We start from the raw sequence: 21,590 nt of genomic DNA, 5'->3' as shown, positions 1-21,590 counted from the left end.
ACGCACTACGAGCAGTGCCCTCCTCAACGACGATGCATTGCACACAAGGTCGACCACACATGACATATGATGGTCCGCATTCGCCTCTCGCTCCCGTGCACAACGCGTCTTGCGAGAGGGGGCGGGTATCGCTTCCTTGCCGTCCGTAGATGTGGCTCGTGTGCCTCGTTTTTGCTGTTCTTGCCAGCGTTGCAGCCCTCGACGACATCTTGAATGCACACACGACCAAAAATGCGGGAAGCTTGAGAGACGGCGAGAAGCGGAGGGAGGATGAAAGGAAAGGAAAGCAAGGAAACAAAAAAAAAACGGCGAGAGAAAACAAGCGACAGCACTCAACCCCACCCACCCGAAAATATCAACCCACATACAAGAGAGAGAGGGCATTAACAAAAAGAAAAGAATAGGTGTTGCCCTGAAAGAGGAGAGCTGGAAATTTAGAGAGAACGACTGGGGAAGGAGCTTCATCCCCATGCATCACTGAAGACATAGAGGCGCACACACACACAAAGAGGGGGAGTTACACGTACACTTCATGAGTACACAGATGAAGAGAGCGAAGTGAGGTGAAGAGCGGAGCAAACAACGCACGCGCACACAAGACATACAACATCTCCCCTCCCTCCTCCCTCTGAGAAAAAAAAAAAACATGAGACAGAACGAAGAAAAGTTATCTGCAGCGACCACCACACGCACAACACCGCCCAACATCCACATTAAGCGTGTGCAACAGAGAGAAAAAGAGAGGGGCGGGGGAAGGGAGGAGAGGCAACAACGGAACATGCGCGATCATCAAGATCACTATCTGATGGAGAAGCAGCGTACATACAAATCCTTCACTCAAGGTGTCCATTCTGCCACAGAGCATGCGCTGAACACCACTCGGCCAGGCCTGTCACAGGCCTCACATCGCGTGGTGAGAAGCAGCCCTAGACACGCCTCACCGCCGCTCCCGCATCATGCCGGTCGCCGCCTGGTGCATCCTCCCCTCGGGGTGCCTCAAGCCTCCCCCACACCGCTGTAGGCAGCGCGAGGGCCGGGGGTGGGATATGCGCTCGCGTCACGCTGACGCTCTGCCTGTCACGTGGATGGCGCAGACGTGTACGCTGACCCACTGTCGCAGGTCGCTCCAACGCAACGCCATCCAGGGCCTGGCCATGTCACCCACCAGAGGTGGTTCTGCATCCGGCAGGGGATAGGGCTGGGGAAGGCTGCTTGGCTTCACCACACAGTGCGTGGGTAGTGGACCCTGAGATAAGGCGCACTGAGCGGGGTCCACACGTCACGAGGGGGGGTGGCCCCGTCCTGGAAAAGAAGAGCGAAGCAAACAAGAAAAAAACGATGGCAGCAATGTGCAAGAGCAAACAAGACGAAAAAGGCGAGGGAGAATAGGCTGCGCACATGGATGGAAAAGCGAGGGAGGCTGGCAAACCTTGAAAATGAAAACAGACACACATGGTAAAAACGTATGAAAAAGAGAAGAGCTGAAGGCGAATACATCGAGCGGCGTTCTTTCCGTCGCCGCCGTTTTCTTTCTGTGTTGCTGCGCTGCTTTCCACTTTTATCCTCTCCCCCTTTTCGCTGTGGAGAGCGAATTGGTCATTGGTCATCTGTCGTTGCCTTTCGCCGTCAAGTGGCGGAGCGGTGTCACAGACAAACTGTGGGAGCACATGAAAAACACAACGCGCAACAAGGAGAGGGGCACGCCACTACGGATACGCTATCGAACAAAGAAGAAACACCTCTGCCGCCCCCACCACCACCAGCCTTCTCGTCTCTCGCATCCGCATGGAAGTGGATAGGCGGTCACACAGAAGAGATAACGAAGACGCGCCCCTTCTCCCGCACACACACACACGCATGCATGCATACACAGAGAGAGAGAGGCGGAAGAACATCGCCGGTGTGCACATAAAAACGTAGAGGGGATGAGGCAGGCGAGCAACCAAAGGCAAATAGAGGAGAAAGAAGAGGACGGGCACACGCGCAGGCACCAGCAGCACCGCCCCCGCTTTCTGCGAAGACGCGAAGAGACACGGGTGTGGAGAGGGAGGTGACTCCATCACATCTTTCTCGGAGGAAGGCTTAAAATTGGCTGCTTTTGGGTGCCTCGAGACGGCGGTAGTAGGCCGCCTCATCCATCTCCGGGTGCTGCGCAAAGTACTCCTCTGACAGCGGCAGTGCCTCGAGCTTGCTCTCATAGCCGTCGATTGTGCCCTGCACAAAGTGCTTCGTCTCCAACGGGTAGACGACCACCTCGGCGAGAATGCCGTCATCCTGCATCTCGAGCTTGGTGTCGCCCACCGCGTTCAGCTGACTATCGGCGCCAAACAGGTACTTGATGTGAAACTCGTAGTCCTTCGAGTTGTTGTAGAAGGCCAAGCCGCCCTCTTCCTCGTCGGTAATGCGGTAGAGAAGTCCGCCGAAGAGCGCCTCCTTTGTCCCCTTCGCCTTGGGCTTCGTGTACATGTACCCACTCGCGGGGTCCTGATCGGCCACGGTGTCGGTTGAGTTGAAGCAACCCATGATGTCCGAAGGGAAAAGATGGGCAAGAGAGAAGAGAGATCGGGCGGACACGTGCCCAAAGAAAAAGAGAATCAAGCGCACCAATCATAAAAAAAAGGAGGGGTGTAAAAAGAGAAATGAGAAGCGCAGCCTGCCTCGCCCGATGCATATATCAATCCGAAAACGACGCAGTGTTGGCTGAGATGGAGCTTGTGTAACGGCGCGCACTCGACTAGTCGGTCGCAGGAGAGAGCAGAGGAAGACGATCGAAAGAAGGCGTGAGCTGACGTGAGCCCTAGATGCAGGGCTGATCAGAAGAGAGAGTTCTATCGTGTTGATGTAGGGTGCGTGTTCAGGTCTGCTTGTTTTTGTTTCTGGTGATGGGGAAGGCGGATATCATTCGCCACGAGGCGTGCACGTGCCGAGAGAGGGAGAGAGATCAGCAGAGTTGCGTTGGAAGAAGGATGGGATAAGCAAAGGGAGGCAGAGACATCGGCCCGAATCTGTGTAGTGAAAGCGAAGAAGGAGACGCCTGACTGCCGATCATCTGATGCACAGCGTAGCTACTCGACGTGCAGTACGCGAGAAAGCATGTGTTTGTGTGTATGTTCCTTGCCAGCTACACCGCATCCCCCCGTGCAAGCCTTCATGAGGTTGTCCATGTGCCACGGTGCTGCTGCGCGAAAGCGGAGTGAAGCTCGTTTCTTCCCGCCTCTTCGCTCATTCTCTTCGCCAAGAGACGGGTCAGACCCTTGACCTCACCGCCCCGCTCTGGGCAGCAGTCCCCTTTTGCGCAAACGCAAGCACAGAAGCCACGCACGCACGAAAAGAGGCCAGCCTCCACTGGCTCCGCATTCCCTCGTCCACCACCACAGCCACGGCCCAACTGCAGCACGTGCCACTGCCATTGCTGTTGCGTTTGGTGGTGGTGGTGGTGGCGGTGGTGGTGGCGGTGGGAGGGGTGGAGGAGGCAAGACAAAAAGAAGACGTGCGCGATGAGGAGGCCGGCGGGGAGGATGCAAAAAAAAAATCGGTGGTGTGCACATCACGGAGCGCAAAAGGAGATGAAAAGAGACATGGCGAGCAGAGAGAGTGTGTGCGAGGTGGAGGAAAACAGATAGCACTCGGCCAAGTCCAGTACTATGAGAGCCTGAGGAACAGCAACGACGAAAAGGAGAGGCGCTGCACTGCCAACGGCGGCACACCCACAAGTCGTGATGAGAGATGGGCAGAAAAAAAGGCGCTTGTGTTGCGACATGAGCGCATGCGCGTCACCGTCACGTCTGAGCAGTATGAGCAAACACGTCCACCGGCGTTGCTTCCCGCTCTGATACCTCCGTGTGCACATAAGTTTTCGGGAAGGCCGCGTGAGGTGCCTTGGCCTGGAACATGGTCGCCACTGCCTGCACGTCGCTGCCCAGAGAAAACGACGTGTGGTTCTGAAAGACTGCGGATGTCGGCGGCAGATGGTAGAATTCGGCTCGCCACCCGTTTTCTCCTGCTGGCTTCTCTTGGAAGAGGCCAAGCACATACGGTAGCCGTGGAGGATGCGGTGCCGGGGCATTCGCGCCGCCATCAGCAGCGGCAGCAGCGTTGGGCACCTGGGGTGCGAGGACCCGAGGGATCAGCCAGTATGGCGAGTCCTCCGGCGTCAGTGGGTAGAAGAGACTCGCGTCGAGAGTTTGCATAAAGGTAAAGCGCGTTGTCGGATTGTCAGGGTCAGTCTGCGAGTTGCGCACGACGTGCAGCACGCCAGCTTCCTCTCGCGCCAGCGTGAGCATGATGGGCGGGTATGTGCTCGCGTCCTCCGTGTCCGTCGCCGCCAAGGACCTATCCACGACTGTATCGCTCATAGAGAGCATGGCGCCCATGAAGGTGCGCGCCGCGACCGACACCCGCACGCATACAGATGGGCAGGTAGTTTCGAACACCCCTTTTACGCGATAGTCGTGGTGAAGTGGGAGTCGGAACATGACGCCGCAGCCGGAGAAGTGCTGGTACACCTCTGACCACTCTACCCAGATGTACTGGTTGTGGCGACAGGCGCACGCGGTAGTGGTGGCGCCAGCAGCCGTGGCGGCTGTCTGCGGCGCCACCGGTGCCGCATATCTGTCTCGGAGATCGCGCCTTGGCGACGTCATGCCGCCACTGCCGTCGCGATGCAGGCACTCCTGCATGTCACATGCCGCGGCAACATGCGGCCACTGCTCCCAGAGGCGACTGCCACATCGCCACTTTCCTTTCCACGCCGCTACGTCTCCCCACGGATTCCGCACTTGGAGCAGCGTCAGCTCGGTACAAAACGAATCGGCGTTGAACCGCAAGATGCGCATGACGGGGTACACCATGCCGGCGAGGAGCCCGTGAGCCGCGCCTGCATCAGCGCACGCGCCGCGTCCGGAAGCCTCCGCCGCAGAAGGCAGAGACATCTCTGCTCGTGAGATACCTACGTCGGTCTGGAGCATCACAGCATCAGGGTCGAAGCGGGGAGCCGTGTGCAGGATGACCTGAAACCCGTACCGGTCGTACCGCATGAGTCGCGACGCAAAGCTGGACGACACCACCGAAATGTCGTTGAAGTGTGAGATGTCGTAGCGGGCGCACGGCCAACCGGTGAAGTCACGCAGAGCCATGAGCGGATCGCCAGTGATGATGTTGGAGTAGCCGCCACGCATCTTAGCGTACACCTTTTCCAGCAGCGGCACCCACAGCTCCCGCACATCGCGGCGACTGTGCGCGCAATTGATGTAACTGCCCCCCTCTATCATCGGGAAGTAGTCGTCGACCACGACGCTGCGCCACCACCCTCGCACATTCAGCGTCACGCGATACGCGCCGAGGAGCTGTTCGGCGGCCCCCTGTTGCTGGCTGCGGGGGTGGCGGAACATGCGGAGGAGGTGATGCGTGTGCTCCGCTACCGCCGCCATGGCGCCAATCACCCAGCTGTCGCCAAGCTCGCCGGGTTCAATGATGACCAGGCGGAGGGGGAGAAAGAAGACGTGGGGCTGGAGGGCAGAATGGGTGTTTGGCTCGCCAAAAAGGCGCCGCACAAGGTCGGAGGCGCGAGCCCAGGCAACAGGTTTCCTATCGAGTCCTTCGCTAAAGTGATGACTCACTGAGAACGGCGACGTGAACGGGGCACCGTCGTGGCCGACGGAGCCGGTACAGCGCGTTCCAGTCCCGCACAGCGCCATCTCTCCCGCGAGGAAATCTGCGTCCACGAAGGGAATGTTGGCAGCCACGCAGGCGTTCAGGACGGCCTCGGTGACAGAGTTTCCGCTGAGAGCGACAGGCGCTGCCATGGCAGCAAGAGGGCGAGGAAGGCGGTGCAGCTCGGCTTCGAGGCGTGCGCGCCACGTCGAGGTGGGCGACGGCACCGATAAAGGGGCGTCCGTGGACAACGGGACAGCGCGAACGGCGGTGCGAAAGGGCCCCACGGTACCCTCGACAAATGCCACGCAGCTCAGGGGCGGGCACGCTGCCCGAGCGACGAGGAGCCGTCGCCGATGCCACAGCGGAGAGCCCGGATCCTCCTGCGCGTCCGCCCACTCCATCTGCGTCATCCCCAGCGCCTTCAGTGGCAAAGGTTCTGCTGTTGTCCAGCTCGCCGATACTGGGAAAGAGACGTGGATTTCCATCGTGTAGACATGAGTGGCGTTGAAGAAGCACCAGAGAACGTGAGTGTTCTTGCCACCAACCACCTCGGTTGCAGCCGCGTCGGCACCCTCGGCTCTCCTCCATTCCACACGGTAGAGGAGGCCCTCGTCAAAGCACGCCGTCATGGAAGGCATCCACGTAGTTGCGGAGGAAGTCGTCGCAGTCCCGGCGCTTGCCTTCGGCCTCCGCGGCTGGGCCGGTTCGAAAACGAACGGCTCGAGCAAGGGCGCCAAGGCCAAGGCGTCAGCGCTCCTGTGAGTAACCTGGTGGTAGCCGTGGACAACACCGTCTGGGTTGCCGCCCGTGCCAAGCTGCTGATCGAGCGTCCACGAGAACGACGAGGTGGTTGGCGTCATGGATGCACCGCATACACGCTGCCTCAGACAACAGTACGGCCTCATGAGGGCCGTCAACAAGACCGCCGTGTGCTCCTCCAGTGGCACAGCGCCGTCACCCATTCCAATTCCGATGTTGCGTCCGTTCTTGTTTTTCGATGTCATCTTGCACAGCGCGCGCGCGGTAGCCGATGCTCGGCGCCTCGCGATGAATGGCCCTTTGCACCTCTGGTCATTACTGCTGTCACTAGCAACAGAAGACTGTATCGCGGGGGAACCTGAACGGCCATCCGGCGAACGAGCTCTTGTCGCGCCGGAGGCTTCCGATGCCGCCACAGCCTCCTGCGAGCTCGAGGACGTCAGCGACGGAGACAGAAACGAGGAAGCTGAGGAGGGATAGTCAAGAATGCTGCGACTCGTGTGGTTTGCGAGAAACGCCAGAGGCTGAGTGCTACGGCTGCCACCGGTGCCAGGCGCCTCTCTGGGCCTTGGTGCGGCTCTCCGTGTTGGAGAGGTAGAAGGTGAGGCTCGGGTTGAGCGGCGGGATGGATGACGACGGCCTCGCCCCCCGGTCCCGCTGAAGCGAAACGCCGCAGCGCCCATGTCGAGATAGGAGGATCAAAGAGGAAGGGAACAGAGAGACGAAGAAAAAAAGCAGGGGGATGGTGACGAAAAAAGACCACACAGCCAAAGACTGTTGCGCACCCGACGCGGCAACAAAAACCACACACAGGGGCCACCAGCTCCCTCCGCCGTCGCCGCCATCACCCCGCCCTCCCCTCCGCTTCCTCTCCTCCTCTGTGTTTCTACTGAAGCCTGCGCTGCGTCTCAGCGACTGTTCCGCACTTCCGAGGAACTCACGAAACAGAAGCGCTAAAAGAAAGTCGAGAAATGTTTGTCAAACGACCGGTGTGCGCGCGTGGGTGCGTGACGTGCCCAGTGCTAGCAATGAAGAGCTTCACACAGACACACAGGCGAGCGAGCAGCGACACAAGATGCAACGAGAGTGAGATCGAGAGAGAGAGTCCCACAAGAGCTGACGTAGAAAAAGAGGAAAAAGGTAAGCACATAAAGAAGAACGGTAGAGGTTAGAGTCAACGCAAGATCAGGAACGAGAAGATGCGCGCGCAGCTCGTGCGTCTGTTCCTTTTTTTTTATTCAAGGTGTCCATTCTGCCACAGAGCATGCGCTGAACACCACTCGGCCAGGCCTGTCACAGGCCTCACATCGCGTGGTGAGAAGCAGCCCTAGACACGCCTCACCGCCGCTCCCGCATCATGCCGGTCGCCGCCTGGTGCATCCTCCCCTCGGGGTGCCTCAGGCCTCCCCCACACCGCTGTAGGCAGCGCGAGGGCCGGGGGTGGGATATGCGCTCGCGTCACGCTGACGCTCTGCCTGTCACGTGGATGGCGCAGACGTGTACGCTGACCCACTGTCGCAGGTCGCTCCAACGCAACGCCATCCAGGGCCTGGCCGTGTCACCACCAGAGGTGGTTCTGCATCCGGCAGGGGATAGGGCTGGGGAAGGCTGCTTGGCTTCACCACACAGTGCGTGGGTAGTGGACCCTGAGATACGGCGCACTGAGCGGGGTCCACACGTCACCAGGGAAGCTCAAGTGAGAAGGTGAACAAAAAAGGGGGTTGGGAGAAGTGCAAACAAAAAGAAATGAAAATGGCATTGATTGGACATGTAACAACAGCACTAAGAACGAGAGAGGGGCCGCACTGCGCACGCGTACAAGGGGGCAGGGCAGAACCGAACCGAAGGAACAATGTCACGCGCGTACACAGAGCGAGAGAGAGAGACGGAGAAATGAAAAAAAAAACAGAGAAAAAAGAGGAGCACCTCGCAAACGTTAGGGAAGAAGAGAAAAAGACGTGTATAAGAAGAGGTGGGGAGGTTGATGGCGGGTCGGTGGAGGGGAGAAGGGCACGAAGAAAGGAGCCAAGGCACCGGAAACCATCAAGCGCACAAGCATACGAAAAAAAAAAGGGAAGTGGGGGAGCATAACCGATGCGGCCTTTCTTTTTGCTCTTCTGAACTCGAGAGTGATCGAAGAGCGAGGTTGAAGCAACGCAACCGAAAAAAAAAGAGCGGGTTTCAGGAGTTTCGCCGCGTATTGCGGTTCGCCGGTGCATCTTCTGTTTCCTTCGTCGTTTTCTTTCCAGATTGTTTTTTTCCCAATGATTTCTTATCCTGTCAGCGTCTGCGCGATGAGTGCGACACAAAGGCAAGCCATCGAAAACGAAAAGAAAATGCATTGAAAGGGCAAAACAAAACACACGAAGAAAGAGGCAGATGGGCAGGCAGGGGCAGAGAGAAAGAAAAAAAGAGAGAGGCCTGACGTGAAGAATGACAATGCACACATACGCTCACGCGGGGTAGAAAAGATGCTGAGGAAAGGTAAGTGATGGGGGGAAATAGGTATAAGAGCGCATTCCCCTTCCAATCAACAATGCGATTCACACGCGTGTCTTGGCTTTTTCCCTACGTGGGAGGAATATGCAATCGGCATGGGGAAAAAAGTAAAGATGGATGAAAGAGGGGAGCCGTGAACACTCTTTGTGTTGATGTACACACAAGCACCTTCTGACTCTTTTTCCCTTTTTCTTGCCGCTTGTAGATCGTCGGTGTGCTCTTCTTCTTGTAAACGTGAGCGGAAGAGAAGCCGTCGACACTCTTCTGGCTCTCTTCAGCTGTGTTAGTCGTTGCGGCAGCGTTTCTTTCCTCTTGTGCATCTGTCCTTGCTCTTTTGTCTTCCGTCTCCTCTCGCTCGCTCCACAAAACCCAGTGCCCACAGTGCAACAGTATCATCCCTGCTGCTGCATACCCCATATATATAGCCAGCACTGGCACATACACACGCGCAGGGGCGCAGTAGCCTCAGTGGTTGCACATCCCTATATATATATAAGGAGCGGCACATGCGAATAAATGAGAAAACCGCTTGTTGTAGTTTCACTACCAGCCTGAAGTCGCTGCTTGGTGGCTGGCTCGCATTTCGCCTCCGCCCACCCCATCTCCCGCGGAATTCTTGTTGCTTTCTCTGCTTCTTTGACTGCTTCAGCTTTCTGTGTTTGTTGGGAAAGAGAAGAAGTCAAGAAAAGAGAGAACAACACCGCAGAAAGGGGGCGAAAAAAGGGGGGCGAAGAAGCACTGAAGATAGAAAAAAAAGAAGCATTCCCTATTGCCCCTCCCTCGCTTCGTTCCGCTTGTCGATGATGGTGAAGAGCGGGCAATGAAATCAGGACATGAAAAAAATGAGAAGAGGCATGCGTCACAGCACACACGCACACGCACAGGCGCCATACACACGGCATCGTTATCGGCATCCTCTACGGGGACAAGGAGCCAAGTGTGGAGAATGGAGGGGAACGTGGAACAGAGAAACCGGCCAGAAAAAGAGGAGAGGACACGCCAAAAGTGAGACGGGGCAAGGCAGAGCACCATCCCTGTCATCCGTGCTCGGACAGCGAAACCACACGAGCCCTCCTCTCTTTCTCTCCCCGCCATTCACCACCTTTCCGCAGTTGTGAAACGTGCTTTCATCCACAAGTGGCGATCTCTTGCGAATCTGCCTGACTCCTCGGCCACTCACGGCACCGGGGTGCAACGCTGCTCATTTGTTGCCTGTTTCCTTCCCCATCCGCTGATCCTGAGATACCCTTTCTGCCCAACGGCTACGCCACTCCCTGGTCTGTCTACTGTAGTTCTGAGGCGCTGCGCTCCGCCACACCGGTGGCGGAGCGTTTCACGTAGAAGGTCTTCTCGACCTCCACGGAGTCGTTGGCGAAGCTGAGGTAGTTGTCAAAGACGAGACTGTTCGCTGGCAACTTGCGCAGACGAACGTGTGCCTGTCCGTTTGGGGTAAAGGCAAGCTGCGAAAGAACGCCGAGCACGCATGGACACGTCACAGCGCTGTTTGATGCCGAGGTCGCAGCTGCACTGGACGCCCTCGTGCCGTTGCTGCCGCTAGACTGCTGCACAAGCAGACGTGGCACGGCGAGGTACGGCGACTGCTCTGGGACGAACGTGTATATGGCGCTTATGTCGCGGCCCTGCAAGAACGTGAAGCTCTTTGACGGCGTCTCGGCGTCCGCAGAGGAATTGACGAGGAGAGAGTAATCGCGCGCCACCAGCTGCGTACTGGCCGTCATCATGGAGTGGCTGGAGGTCCCGCTACTACGCTTGCTGCCATTCTGGGAAACCGGGCTCGTCGTGGCGGAGGAGGCGCCCGCTATGGAGATCATGACAGGGTTGTAGTCCTCCGACTCCCTCACCGTGCCTTTGCTGTCTGGCTGCGACAGAATGAGCGTCAACGTTGTCGGCTCCGTCACGTGAATCTCGAGACACAGGTCCGGCACAGAGCCCCGGAACTCGAAGGGGATGCGGTAGTCCGCGTAGCCGAAGTGGTTGAACACAACACCGCAGCCGACAAAGATCTCCAGCACCTCCGACCACTCCATGATGAAAGTTCCATCATTCCCGCTGTGCTGCGGAAACGCAACACACGCTTCCGGGTGCGCCTGCCACATCGGCGAGTCGTCAGACCACCTGCCACTCCACTTGGTCGCCGCCTCCCACGCGTTGCGCAGCCGCAGCAGCCGCAGCGGTGGCACCTTCTTCCGCCGCAGCGTCGGCAATTCAATCGCGCGAGCTTCTAGCACTGAATAGGCGTAGCCCACAAAAATGCCCTTCTCCTTGTATGTGCTATGGGCAGAGCGCGGGTCACCGCTGCCGGGAGTGCTCAGTAGCACAAGGTGCCCGCTCTCGTAGTCGCGTACCATGCGAAGGAAAAACATATCGCTCTTCACCGGGTCCGTAACACACTCGCGAAAGCGGACGTCCAGCCGCGCCGTGGGAAATCCGGTAAAGTCGCGAATTGCAAAGAGCGGATCGCCGCCGGCGATGTTGCTGTAGCTGTGATAACGCTTCGCATACACCTTCTCGAGATACGACACCCACATCTCGCACGGCCCGTTGGCGCTGCGGGCGTAGCGCTGCTGCTTGCCCACCACGGGCAGATAGCTGTCGACGAGTACCGAGCTCCAGAGACCGTCTTTGTTCAGCCAAGCCCGGTATGCCCCAACCGCCTCGTCTCGCTGCGTCTCTTCAGAGCTGATGGGGTGCCGAAACATATCCTTGATGTAGTCCGGGTGTTCCGCCAGCGCCGCCATGGCGCTCACCACCCACGAATTGCCCAATTCGCCACGCTGTGTGGCCGAGGGGGTCACACGGTGCCGAAACAGACGAATTTGACCCTTCAACGCGAGAGGCAGATACGCCTCTGGGCGCCTCCACCCGCTCGGCGCAATCAGGCCTCGATCCCCGTCAAGCGAGTGCTGGCCAGGAGGGAAGGAAGGGTCGATAAACGTCAAACGGTGTTTTTTGCACAACGCCAGCACATCCTCAGGATCTGTGGAGGTGTGGATGAACCTCGCGAGCGTCACCTTGTTCCTTTCTAGCTCGGCGTTTGCCAAGGCTGTTTCGCGTTGAAGGTACTCTTTTGAGAGCGGCTTGCCGTCGAAGTGGCATCTGTACTTCGACTTGTCGCCCCGGGCGAACTCGATCGTCTCCATCGGATAAACAACCATGGAGATCGTTAGCTCGTTGCCCTCAACGCTGGCGACGACGCGGTTCTTGTCATCCACCTCGCCGCCGCTCTCCGACGCAGAGAGCGAGGCGGTGATGGGCTCCATATTCGACACAGGCCCGAAAATAAAGGTGGCATGCATTTCGTAGACGAACGTGTCGTTATACAGAGCCCAGACTTTCTTCTTGGAATCGATAATCCGATAGAGAAAACCGCCTTTGAAGCATGGCGTAGCCTCGCCGTCGATGGACGGCCCCCAGTTCACCCATGGCGTTGATGAGCTCTTACTGGCATCCATTGGTAGCGGCTCTACCGAGTCCTCACGAAACTCATCGAACATGGCGGGCAGTTCTTCCAGAGCTTGCTGGGCTTTTTTTTCTCTTTCCGCGGTCAGCTGCGCACTGGCGAGCTCGTGCTTGTACGCTCTTCTGTCTCCCCTGCCTCCGAGCCCTAACCAAGCAGACAAATGCTAGACCGCCTCCCCCCCCCCGTCTGCGCCTTCGTCTTACCTTTGCCTATACCTGCCGCCCCGCTTCGTCTTCCCCGACGAGTATCCCTCTTACGAGGCACAGAACACACTGGAGAGCGTTTCCGGACGGCGGCCTGCAGACCCGCGAGCTCTGGCGAGGCAGCTGGGAAAATTAAAAGGAGGGCTGAAGGTGCGCTAAGAGAAGCGGATGAAGCAGTCGTTTCACCAGCCGAGGAGAAAAGAAGAAAATGGGAGGGAAGAGGAGAGAACTCACATAGAGCAAGACGACCTCAGAAGCATGCACAGCCGCGAAAGTAACCGCGGGAGAGACTGGCAAAGCCAGATGCAGATTGAAACCACTGGGATGGTGCAAGATGGGGGAAGGAAAACAGTAGTAACAAAAAAAAAAAACATAAAAAGAAAACGAATGTCACATGCGGAAAGAGGGGTTTGGTGCGTAATGGATTCAGCGGAGAAGTGGATATGTGCGTAAAGAGAGAACGGATAGGGTTTGGCAACACAAGTACTGTATTGAAGTTTGTGTCTGTCGGTGTATCGGGGGGAGGGATGAAGGGATAAAGAGTCAGAGGAAAAGGGGGGAGGAAGGTGGTGGCTTGTCGGAATGTGGCTGCACGTGCGCTTCTTCTTGTGTGTGTATACATGTGGAGGCGGGAGGAAACGAGGAGGAGATGTATCGCAAACGCTGCAACAAAACGGAGATCATCACCGACTTCTGGAACGCGTCGCTCGGCTCCTGACGAACCCAAGGGAGAAGAGGACGAAACGGAGCCAGAGACGTATGTCCGCGTGTGTGTCTCAAGAACGTGTCGAGGCACGCGCACGGAGGCAATGGCGCACAATACACAAGGGGGAAAAGAAAACAAGTGCACGCACCACCGAGATATCTACACAGAATTGTAGCGAGCGCTGCCCTCTTTTCACCCGTCTTGTCTGGACGGCACGCAGACAATGCGAGAAGGAAAGAAATGAAAACAGGGGAGGGGGAAGGGAAGGCCGAAGGGTTAAGTTTTCGGTCAGAGCAACCGCAGGAAAAGATCAAGGTATGCACTCGTATCAATGTCACGAAAGGGACGCGAGTGGATAGAGGGAGAGGTGAGAAAGAGAAGAGACGAGGTGGAAGCAAGTAGATGCACATACTGCCATCTCGAAGAGAATGGTGCGACAAGCACGGTCCGCCTATGCGCTTCAGTGATGACATCAGCGGTGGCTCCGTCGCGGCAAAATCAAGCAACCGTCCTCTACTTCGGTAGGGCAGAGGGGGCACCGGAGAGAGGCAAGTCCAGCAGAAGACGCCTGTTCTACCCCATTCCCTCCCTGCAAGAAGTGAGCGCATCGCCTGAGCAAGGGAGGCCGCAGGGTCGCTGAGAGACGCACAGATGTGAAGCACACCGAGAGAAAGAGGTTACTTGCTTTCTGACCACGGAGGCTACTCCGCACGCTCGGAGGCTGCCTACTTACTCTTCTGTGTTTCTTCTCTTAGTGTTACACTGCTCTCAAACGAAGGGAATAGAGCGCTTGAAAGAGGGAGGAACAGCGAATCCAACAGAGAAAACGGGAGAAGCTGAAATCACAGATGGAGATGCAGAGCGGCAGCCGTGCCGCACGAGAAAACAGGCGCTTGCCTTGTGTGAGAGGGGCACGCATATGTATAAGGGAAAAGAGCGAGACATCCACGGAAAACGTAGGAGAAAGAAGTGCCAATACATACTAATCCGCACCCACACACGCGTAGAAGCATGCACAGACGGGCAGAAAGAGGGGAAAATCACAAAGAGACGAAAGAAATGGGGTGGCTGCGCCTCCTCATGAGAAGAGCTCGGAACACAGCGAAAGAGGGAGAAGAAATAAAAACAGTAGCGCCATTTACAGCATCACTTTCACCTTCAAGAAAAAAATCGTCGGAGACGAGAGAGAGAGTCACATGAGAAAGCAAAGACAGTAAAGCGTACCAACAGAGAGGAGTGAGTGTGAGGGAGAGAGGGGCTTATGGCGAGCGCATATTCACGATGAACAGAAACATGGAAAAGAGCGAGCGCACAATCCAGCAGGATGCCACATAGTAGATGCACAGACACACACACACACACATATATATATAATCTCTGAAGATGGGCATGAGCACACGCATGAGAACAAGAGAAGCGCAAAGGAAAGAATCAGCAAAGGGAAAAACGCAGAGAAAACGAGGGTGTGAAAGCTCCTTCGCTGGCCGACCTTTCGGGCCTTCCCTCCCCCCTCCACCCTCTTTTCCCTGACCGCCCCACAAATGCGCCCCCCCCCACCACCACCACCACCCTCTCCTCTCTCTGTCTCTGTGCCTCATGTGGATCTCTGCCATGGATGTCGACAAAGCGCTAAAGCAGGCGAGACATCAACGCACCGGGCACAAGTCAGTCCATCCGCTGCTTTGATCGCTCGAGGCTTCGAGTGGATCTCTCCTCAGAGGGGTCCACACCTGCCGCCGCCGCCGCCGCCCTCAGGACGTCGCCAAAACAGAAAGAGCGCAGCGCAAGCCAAGGGGGTGCAAGGCACTGGCGCGCATCTGCCGCAGCGAGAGAGAAGGAATATTTAGAGGGAAGACTAGGGAGACAAGAAACCGCAAGCAGCGAGTGAAACACAACAACGAAGGAAAAAAATGCGATGACCGTGTACACAAAAAGAAAAAAGAGGTGATGCTTCACACATAGACATGCATAATCAACACCTGACAACATGAGGACGTGGGAAAGCCAGGCAAGACACATAAATGGAGAAAAGACCAACAAAAAATAAGGTAAGAAACCAGAAATCGAAACTGGCACAGAGGCAAGTGAGAAAAAAAAAACAGCGGGAGATGAGAAGTGAATAGAGACGGTAAACGGCGCGAGAAGGAAACGAAATGCGATGGCAAGGGGAGGTGATAAAAACGATGATTAGCAAAGCTGGGGACACGACGCAACATACAAGAGGAAGGCGTAGGCACGCACACACACATACATATATACACATATCAGGAGCCAATCTTGCTTTCGCTGAGAAAAAAGCGAGGGTCACCGTCCCCCCCCCCAACACACACACTCTCGTTGTGAGTTATGCGCACGCATTCAAGGCTGCATTGCGTGAGGTGGGTCGGAGAGGGAAAGAAGGAACTGCAAAGACATCTTTTTAAGAGAAGTGAAGAGGAAGAATAAACACATCACACAACTTCCCCCGCAGCAGTACAACAACCACAACAACGAAGATGAAGAGGCACAGAAAAGGAAACAACAAAAGCGAAGCGCTGAAAGGGGGAATCGAAAACGACGTAGGAGGAAGAGAGGATGGGCCGGAGGACATGGACAGGTGCGGTGACAAGTGGAAAAAAAGTGAAAGCTCTTTTCCTCTGGTCCCTCCCTGGTACAGCGAAACGAACGCCACGCCAGCCAGAAGCGCCAACGGCACATGCATGCACCCGCGCACACGCGCTACCAACACACAAGGAAAAGCAAACAAGGACAACGACACACATGCAGGGAAAATGGCGACAGCCTCGCTATAACGGAAAGAAGGCAGAGCACGAACGGCAAGGGCCGAGAGAAAACACGCAAAAAAGGGGGAAAAAAAGGACATGAACTATGGTACAGGAAAAAAAAGAGGGGGCGGGGCGGAGATAAAAAAAGAGAGACGGGTGCGCACGACTCTCCATGCACCATTCGAGCTTCGCATGCTCCCCTTTGCTCTCGGTCATGCGAAAGGCAACAGCGATGCAAACGCAACGCAGACGACAAAAAAAGACTCCGACAATGATCGAGGAGTACTCTGGGGAGAGGCAGAGCGGGCGGGGCAGGACGATGGCGCAAGCGCCCGCAGACAAAAGAAACGAAGGCTTACGGAATGGAAAAGAGATGAGTCTTGAGCTTCGTCATCCTCGACCATCGCCGCCGCCACAACAACCCCTTCTTCGTATGTCTGCGAAAACGCATGCAGGTGCGAAGGACAGAAAGAATAAAAAGCCACCAACTAGTTCGAGGTGCGTTTTAGTCGTCAGACGTCTGGATGATGGTACCCACGTAGATGTCAGGGAAAAACTGCTTCGGGCCTTTTGCCTGGAACTCCGTCTCTGTGGCCACGGTCTCGCAGTTGAACTTCTGGAAGTTGTCGAAGATGCGGTTCTCCGGGGCGAGGGCGCGGAAGGCCACGCGGACCTCGCTCGTCTCCTTGCCGATCTCGTACGGGCACAGTAGGCCTAGTGTGAAGGGAAGCTTGGCGAACTGGCTCATGGCACGCGGCACCACGAGGTACGGCGAGTTCTCCGGCTTGAATTCGTAGAACATGCTCACGTCACGACTCTGCAGGAATGCATACTCGGGCGACGGGTGGTCGTTGTCGAAGCCGCTGTTCAAGTCCACGCGCATCGGCGTCATCGCCCCCATGCCGTGCGCCACACTAATCATGATCGGCGCGTTCTCGCTCTTGTCGGTGCCACGCTTGTCTTCCTGCGAGAGAATAATGTTGATCAGCATCGGACGTGTAACGGAGATCTCCAGGCATGTCGTCGGCACGTTTTGGAAGAAGGTGCCGCGGATGCGGTAGTCGTACGTGGGGCTCTGAATGAAGCACACGCCGCAGCTGACAAAGTAGTCCTGCACGTCGGTCCACTCCATGAAGAAGGTGCCGTCATCGCTGCTGTCAAAGTGGAAGTAGTCTGCCACCTCCGTGTACTTGTTCCAGTTCTCGTCGCGCTTGTTCCAAGGCCCATTCCAGTCCGAGGAGGACTGCGACCACGGGTTCCGCAGCTGCAGAAGGCGCAGGTCGTGCTCCGCGAAGTATCCCACGCGAATCACGGAGTAGGTGTGCCCCAGCAGCAGGCTGGACCTCTCGTACGCACGCTCCGCCTGCACGGGGGAGCCGCAGCTGATGGCGCCGCGAGCCGTCATGATGGCTTCGCGGGTCGGGGTGGTGAACACAAGCTGGTAGCCCAGGTCACTGTAGTTCTTGAGATGCGCGAACAGCTCATACGTCTCGTTGATAGTGCTCTCCACGAACGCGTTATCAAAAGAGGAGCACGGGAATCCGGACATGTCCTGCAGCGCGTGCAGCGGGTCTCCAGCGACAATGAAGCCGTACCCGCCAAAGACCTTCGCATACGCCTTCTGGAGAATGGAGGGCCACAGCTCGGCCGGATCGCCCTTGGAGCGGGCAAACTTTGGGCGGCCGCCGGCCACCGGCAGGTAGTCGTCGACAATCAAGCTCGTCCACCAGCCGTTCTTGTTCAGCGTCACACGGTAGATGCCGCACTCGCGCTCCTTCTGCCCCTGCTCCACGCTCTCGGGGTGGCGGAAGATATCACGGATCTTGTCCGGGAACTCAGACAACGCTGCCATCGCGCCCGTCAGCCACGAGTCACCCAAATCACCCTCGTCGATGTTGGATGGGTGGACGCCGTTGCGAAACAGGCGCGCCTGCCGGGCGTTCTCGTCGGAAAGGAACATGCCCGGGCGCTCCCACGCCAGCACCTTCAGCTTCATGAGAGAGCCGATCTGCAGCGACTTCTGCTCCGGCGGGAAGGCAAAGTCGACAAACTTGATTTTGCTCTGCACGCACTTGCGAACCATGTCATCAGTCGTAGCGTTCTTGTCCACAGCGTTGTACAAGGTCGCCGTTTCCTGTTTGATGAACTCGTAATCCTGACGAGCCATGTCCTTGAGGTAGTCCTCCGTCAGCGGCAGAGCACGAATGTTGCTAGTGAAGCCGTTTACCTCGCCCTCCACAAAGAGCTCCGTCTCCATCGGGTACACCGTCACAGTAGCGCGGTAGGATCCGTTCTCCAGCTTCACCATTTCTGTGTTCTCCAGCGCACGCAGGGAGGAATTGCGGCCAAACACGATCTGCACATTCATCTGCGTGTGGATGGTGTCATTGTAAAAGGACCAGCGGTTGTTGCTTTTCTCCACAATGCGGAAGAGAAGGCCGTCTTCGAAGCACGGCGTTGCATCGCCCTTGTACACCGGCTCGCCGTACCGGTAGTCGTTGGGGCCGTACTTCTTTTGTACGACGGAGCCCTCATCGAACTCGTCTACCTTGCCGTTCATGTCCGTCATCGCCACCGCTGCTTCTCTGTACAAGGAAACTCTTGAGATGCAAAAGGATGCGCCTGAGCGAGCCAACAAGAAGGGCTGAAGGAGACAACGCTGTTTGAAATCGCTGCAGCAGCTTCTAGACAAACTACGGAGGCCACAAAAATACGCGCGGCAGAGACGGGCTTTTGCTGAGGAAAGGTAGTCGACGGTGAGGAGTGATGTGAGAAAAGAAAAAAAAAGGATGCCGAAAATGAAGAAGCGAAGACACGAAGGCGAGAGAACGACTCTTCCTTCTTCGTGAAAAGGAACCGTACAAGAGATGCAGATGCAAGAAAAAAAAGACCAGTTCAGGTACACGCTTTCCGGTTCTGGAAAAGAAAGGCCATAGCATTCAGATTACGAAGACGATGAATGCGATGTGTGGGGTGAAAGGGAGAGACGGCGTTGCCATGAAACGTCACGCAGTTACGCGAGCCGTGGAGGAGGAGAAAGAGGCGAGGACACAGAAGTGGGGAAGTACAAGGAGTACATGTTCGGCAGAAACTATGGAAGAGCGTGGGAAGTAGTGAGGCGGAGAGACTTCCACAGAGAAAAGAAAAACTTGCCCTTGGTGCTTCGTGTCACAGGCGCTGCCCAATATGTGGGACAGGGGAACACACGCAAAGGGAAGCTGGGCGAACTCAGCGCCTCCAATCGGAGAACGTCTCGACCACTTTGCGAGGTGCTCCGAACCCCGACGACACCGAGAGTCAGACACGCATTTTTCTTTTCGGGTCGTCATGCTTCTGATGCGCGCTTGTCGGCATCGCCGCCTCAGCAATGTGTTTGATTTTCGTTTGGCTGCTCAACATCCAGCTTATATTCGTATTAAAGTGGGAGGAAGAAAGGGATGGGGAAACGTATCTGTATTTTTTCGATTGTATAAATACAGGTTAAGCACGCCTTTTGGGAGACAGGAAAGAAAGAGATGAATGCCCTGCCCCTCTACGGAGGTAAAGGAAAAAGGCGAAGAGACGAATCTGGCCGAGACACACAAGAGAAAGACAGGGAAGGCAAAGCAAAGTGCCCCGCTTTGAGGAAGAAACAGGGCATGATTTAGTTGCCTCCTCGTTGTTCCTTTTGTAGAAGTGTGCACGCGCGATAGAGATTAGAGAGTGAAAAAAAAAAAGGGAAAGAGAGTTCGCACCTAAGCGTAGGGGAAACAAAGAAACGAATACAGCACGGTGAATGGGTAACTATGTCGGTGGAATAAGGGGATAAAAACATTAAAAAAAAAAGATACGGATAAAGCACGGTTGATAGACAAGAAGAAACAAAGAAGGGAAGAAGAGGGGAGTATGCCCGTGGGCATCGAGCGGGTGCTTTGGCTTCAACGCGGCGCTTTCGATCACTCTTCTTTTTTTCACCTCCTTTACCTTGATGCAGGCTTGTGCGGCAGCGGTGCGAGGAGGAATACAGGAAGAAGGTGGTCCTGCTCGCGTGAGGCTCCTCGTCGCAAGACTTTTGTCCTCGCGAAGTAGAGTCACTCACTTTGTAGTGCAGAAGAATGACACGGAAGGGGAAGAGAAAACTAAGACATCCCGTCGGGCGCAAGTTCACAAGTCATCGCAGAGCAAGAAACAGGAAAAAGGGGGCGCCGTCGGCCCACACATCATCCTGGCCTTCTTGTGAAGTAATAATGAGCAATAAAAAGCGGAGAGCAACTGATGTAACTTACGAGAAGGGAAGAAGAGATATGCAATCGGTGTGTCTCGAATGCGATAGGGCGCGACGGTGGAAGAGAGAGAAATCCGCCCAAAGAAAAACAGAGAACGGCCAACTCCTCTGCCAGGTGCTTGACCCAAGACCTCCGCCCTACGCCAATCGAAAGCCAGAGAAAATGAGAGTCACGCAAAAAAAAAGAAAGGGAGTAAACAAACAGCGCCACAAGAACTGTCAGCGTCGATACATCACTATCAAGGAAACAAAAGCGCCAACTTTATTGAGACCACACACAGGCGATACGAACCTCCTGCAAGAAGCGCGAAGAAGGGAAAGATGAGCTCTGCCGTCATCGTCGTCATCAACAGCCGCCAGCGAACAAAACGTGAAACGCCTTGACAAATCGCTATGAGGATGCGTGCGTCTGCAAACAGCGCGGGGATCAGGTGAAGGTCTCACAGACTACAGCAGAGCACAAGGGGCAATATCATCCCCCACACGAAAGAAAAAACGGAGCACTAAACCCCAGCCTGTAAGCAATCAGGAAGCGAAGTCCGGTCTGAAAAGCAGAGGACAACCAAGAAAAGCTCAATACCAAGTTCGACTCCGCACCGATAACCCACCTACGTCAGGTTACCCCAATGAAAAGTGGTCTCTTGAAAAAAGTCTTCACGCTGCGGTGAGCAGTCGAAAAACGCCCCCAGCGCCACCAAGGAAACGGCGCGTGACATTCAACATCACACCCGGCACTCTCGCGCGACTATCTGCAAGTCCCACGACAGAATCTGCAGAGTGGGAATCCTTTCGGCCTTTCCTCATCGCATGCCTAAGTGTGCAGTTCGGCTCAGCACACAGCAAGACGCCTCACGTTACAAGGCTTCTTGAACCCTTCGCATAAACCATGACAGCTCGAGACACAGCTGCGAGTCTCCTGAGGTACCACATCAGTTCTCACGAGTGGTGCATCTCCACACAGAATAGCAACAGCCCAGCACTAAATCAGCTCCTCCCCCATCTGTGTCATCGGGAATGCCTCGCCCGGCGCGCGCTTCTGGTACTGCACCGGCTGCTCCACCTCCATCAGCTCCGGCTCGAACTTCGGGAAGTTCTCGAACACGCGGTTGCCAGCGTCCAGGCGCTTAAACTTCACGCTCACGTCGCTGTTGCCAACCTCCTTGTTGCAGATCATCCCCAGAACGTACGGTACAGGCTCCACTGGGTCATCCGACGGCATGATGCGCGGCACGACAATGTACTTCCCAGCGTCCAGCTT

General features: G+C 56.2%; 4 protein-coding genes across 4 annotated transcripts; all 4 read right to left on the bottom strand.

Annotated features, from left to right (window-relative positions):
• Window positions 1–2,082: 2,082 nt before the first annotated feature.
• On the bottom strand, window positions 2,083–2,523 carry LDBPK_201260 (hypothetical protein, conserved; the record flags this gene model as incomplete). The annotated part of the gene is made up of 1 exon (XM_003860419.1): window positions 2,083–2,523. One exon carries the CDS (start codon window positions 2,521–2,523, stop codon window positions 2,083–2,085), a length of 441 nt encoding a protein of 146 aa, XP_003860467.1.
• A 1,256-nt stretch (window positions 2,524–3,779) lies between these two features.
• LDBPK_201250 (calpain-like cysteine peptidase, putative) lies at window positions 3,780–7,097 on the bottom strand (the record flags this gene model as incomplete). Its single annotated transcript, XM_003860418.1, has 1 exon — window positions 3,780–7,097. The coding sequence occupies one exon, from the start codon at window positions 7,095–7,097 to the stop codon at window positions 3,780–3,782; it is 3,318 nt and encodes a 1,105-aa protein (XP_003860466.1).
• Window positions 7,098–10,196: 3,099 nt separating this feature from the next.
• Window positions 10,197–12,428, bottom strand: LDBPK_201240 (calpain-like cysteine peptidase, putative; the record flags this gene model as incomplete). Its single annotated transcript, XM_003860417.1, has 1 exon — window positions 10,197–12,428. The coding sequence occupies one exon, from the start codon at window positions 12,426–12,428 to the stop codon at window positions 10,197–10,199; it is 2,232 nt and encodes a 743-aa protein (XP_003860465.1).
• Window positions 12,429–16,573: 4,145 nt separating this feature from the next.
• Window positions 16,574–18,637, bottom strand: LDBPK_201230 (calpain-like cysteine peptidase, putative; the record flags this gene model as incomplete). The annotated part of the gene is made up of 1 exon (XM_003860416.1): window positions 16,574–18,637. One exon carries the CDS (start codon window positions 18,635–18,637, stop codon window positions 16,574–16,576), a length of 2,064 nt encoding a protein of 687 aa, XP_003860464.1.
• Between the last annotated feature and the right edge of the window lie 2,953 nt (window positions 18,638–21,590).

Source organism: Leishmania donovani, chromosome 20 (genome assembly GCF_000227135.1).
Source record: "Leishmania donovani BPK282A1 complete genome, chromosome 20".
Taxonomy (NCBI): domain Eukaryota; phylum Euglenozoa; class Kinetoplastea; order Trypanosomatida; family Trypanosomatidae; genus Leishmania; species Leishmania donovani.
Note: the sequence above shows the minus strand (reverse complement) of the source record. Positions and strands in the feature narration are given on the sequence as shown.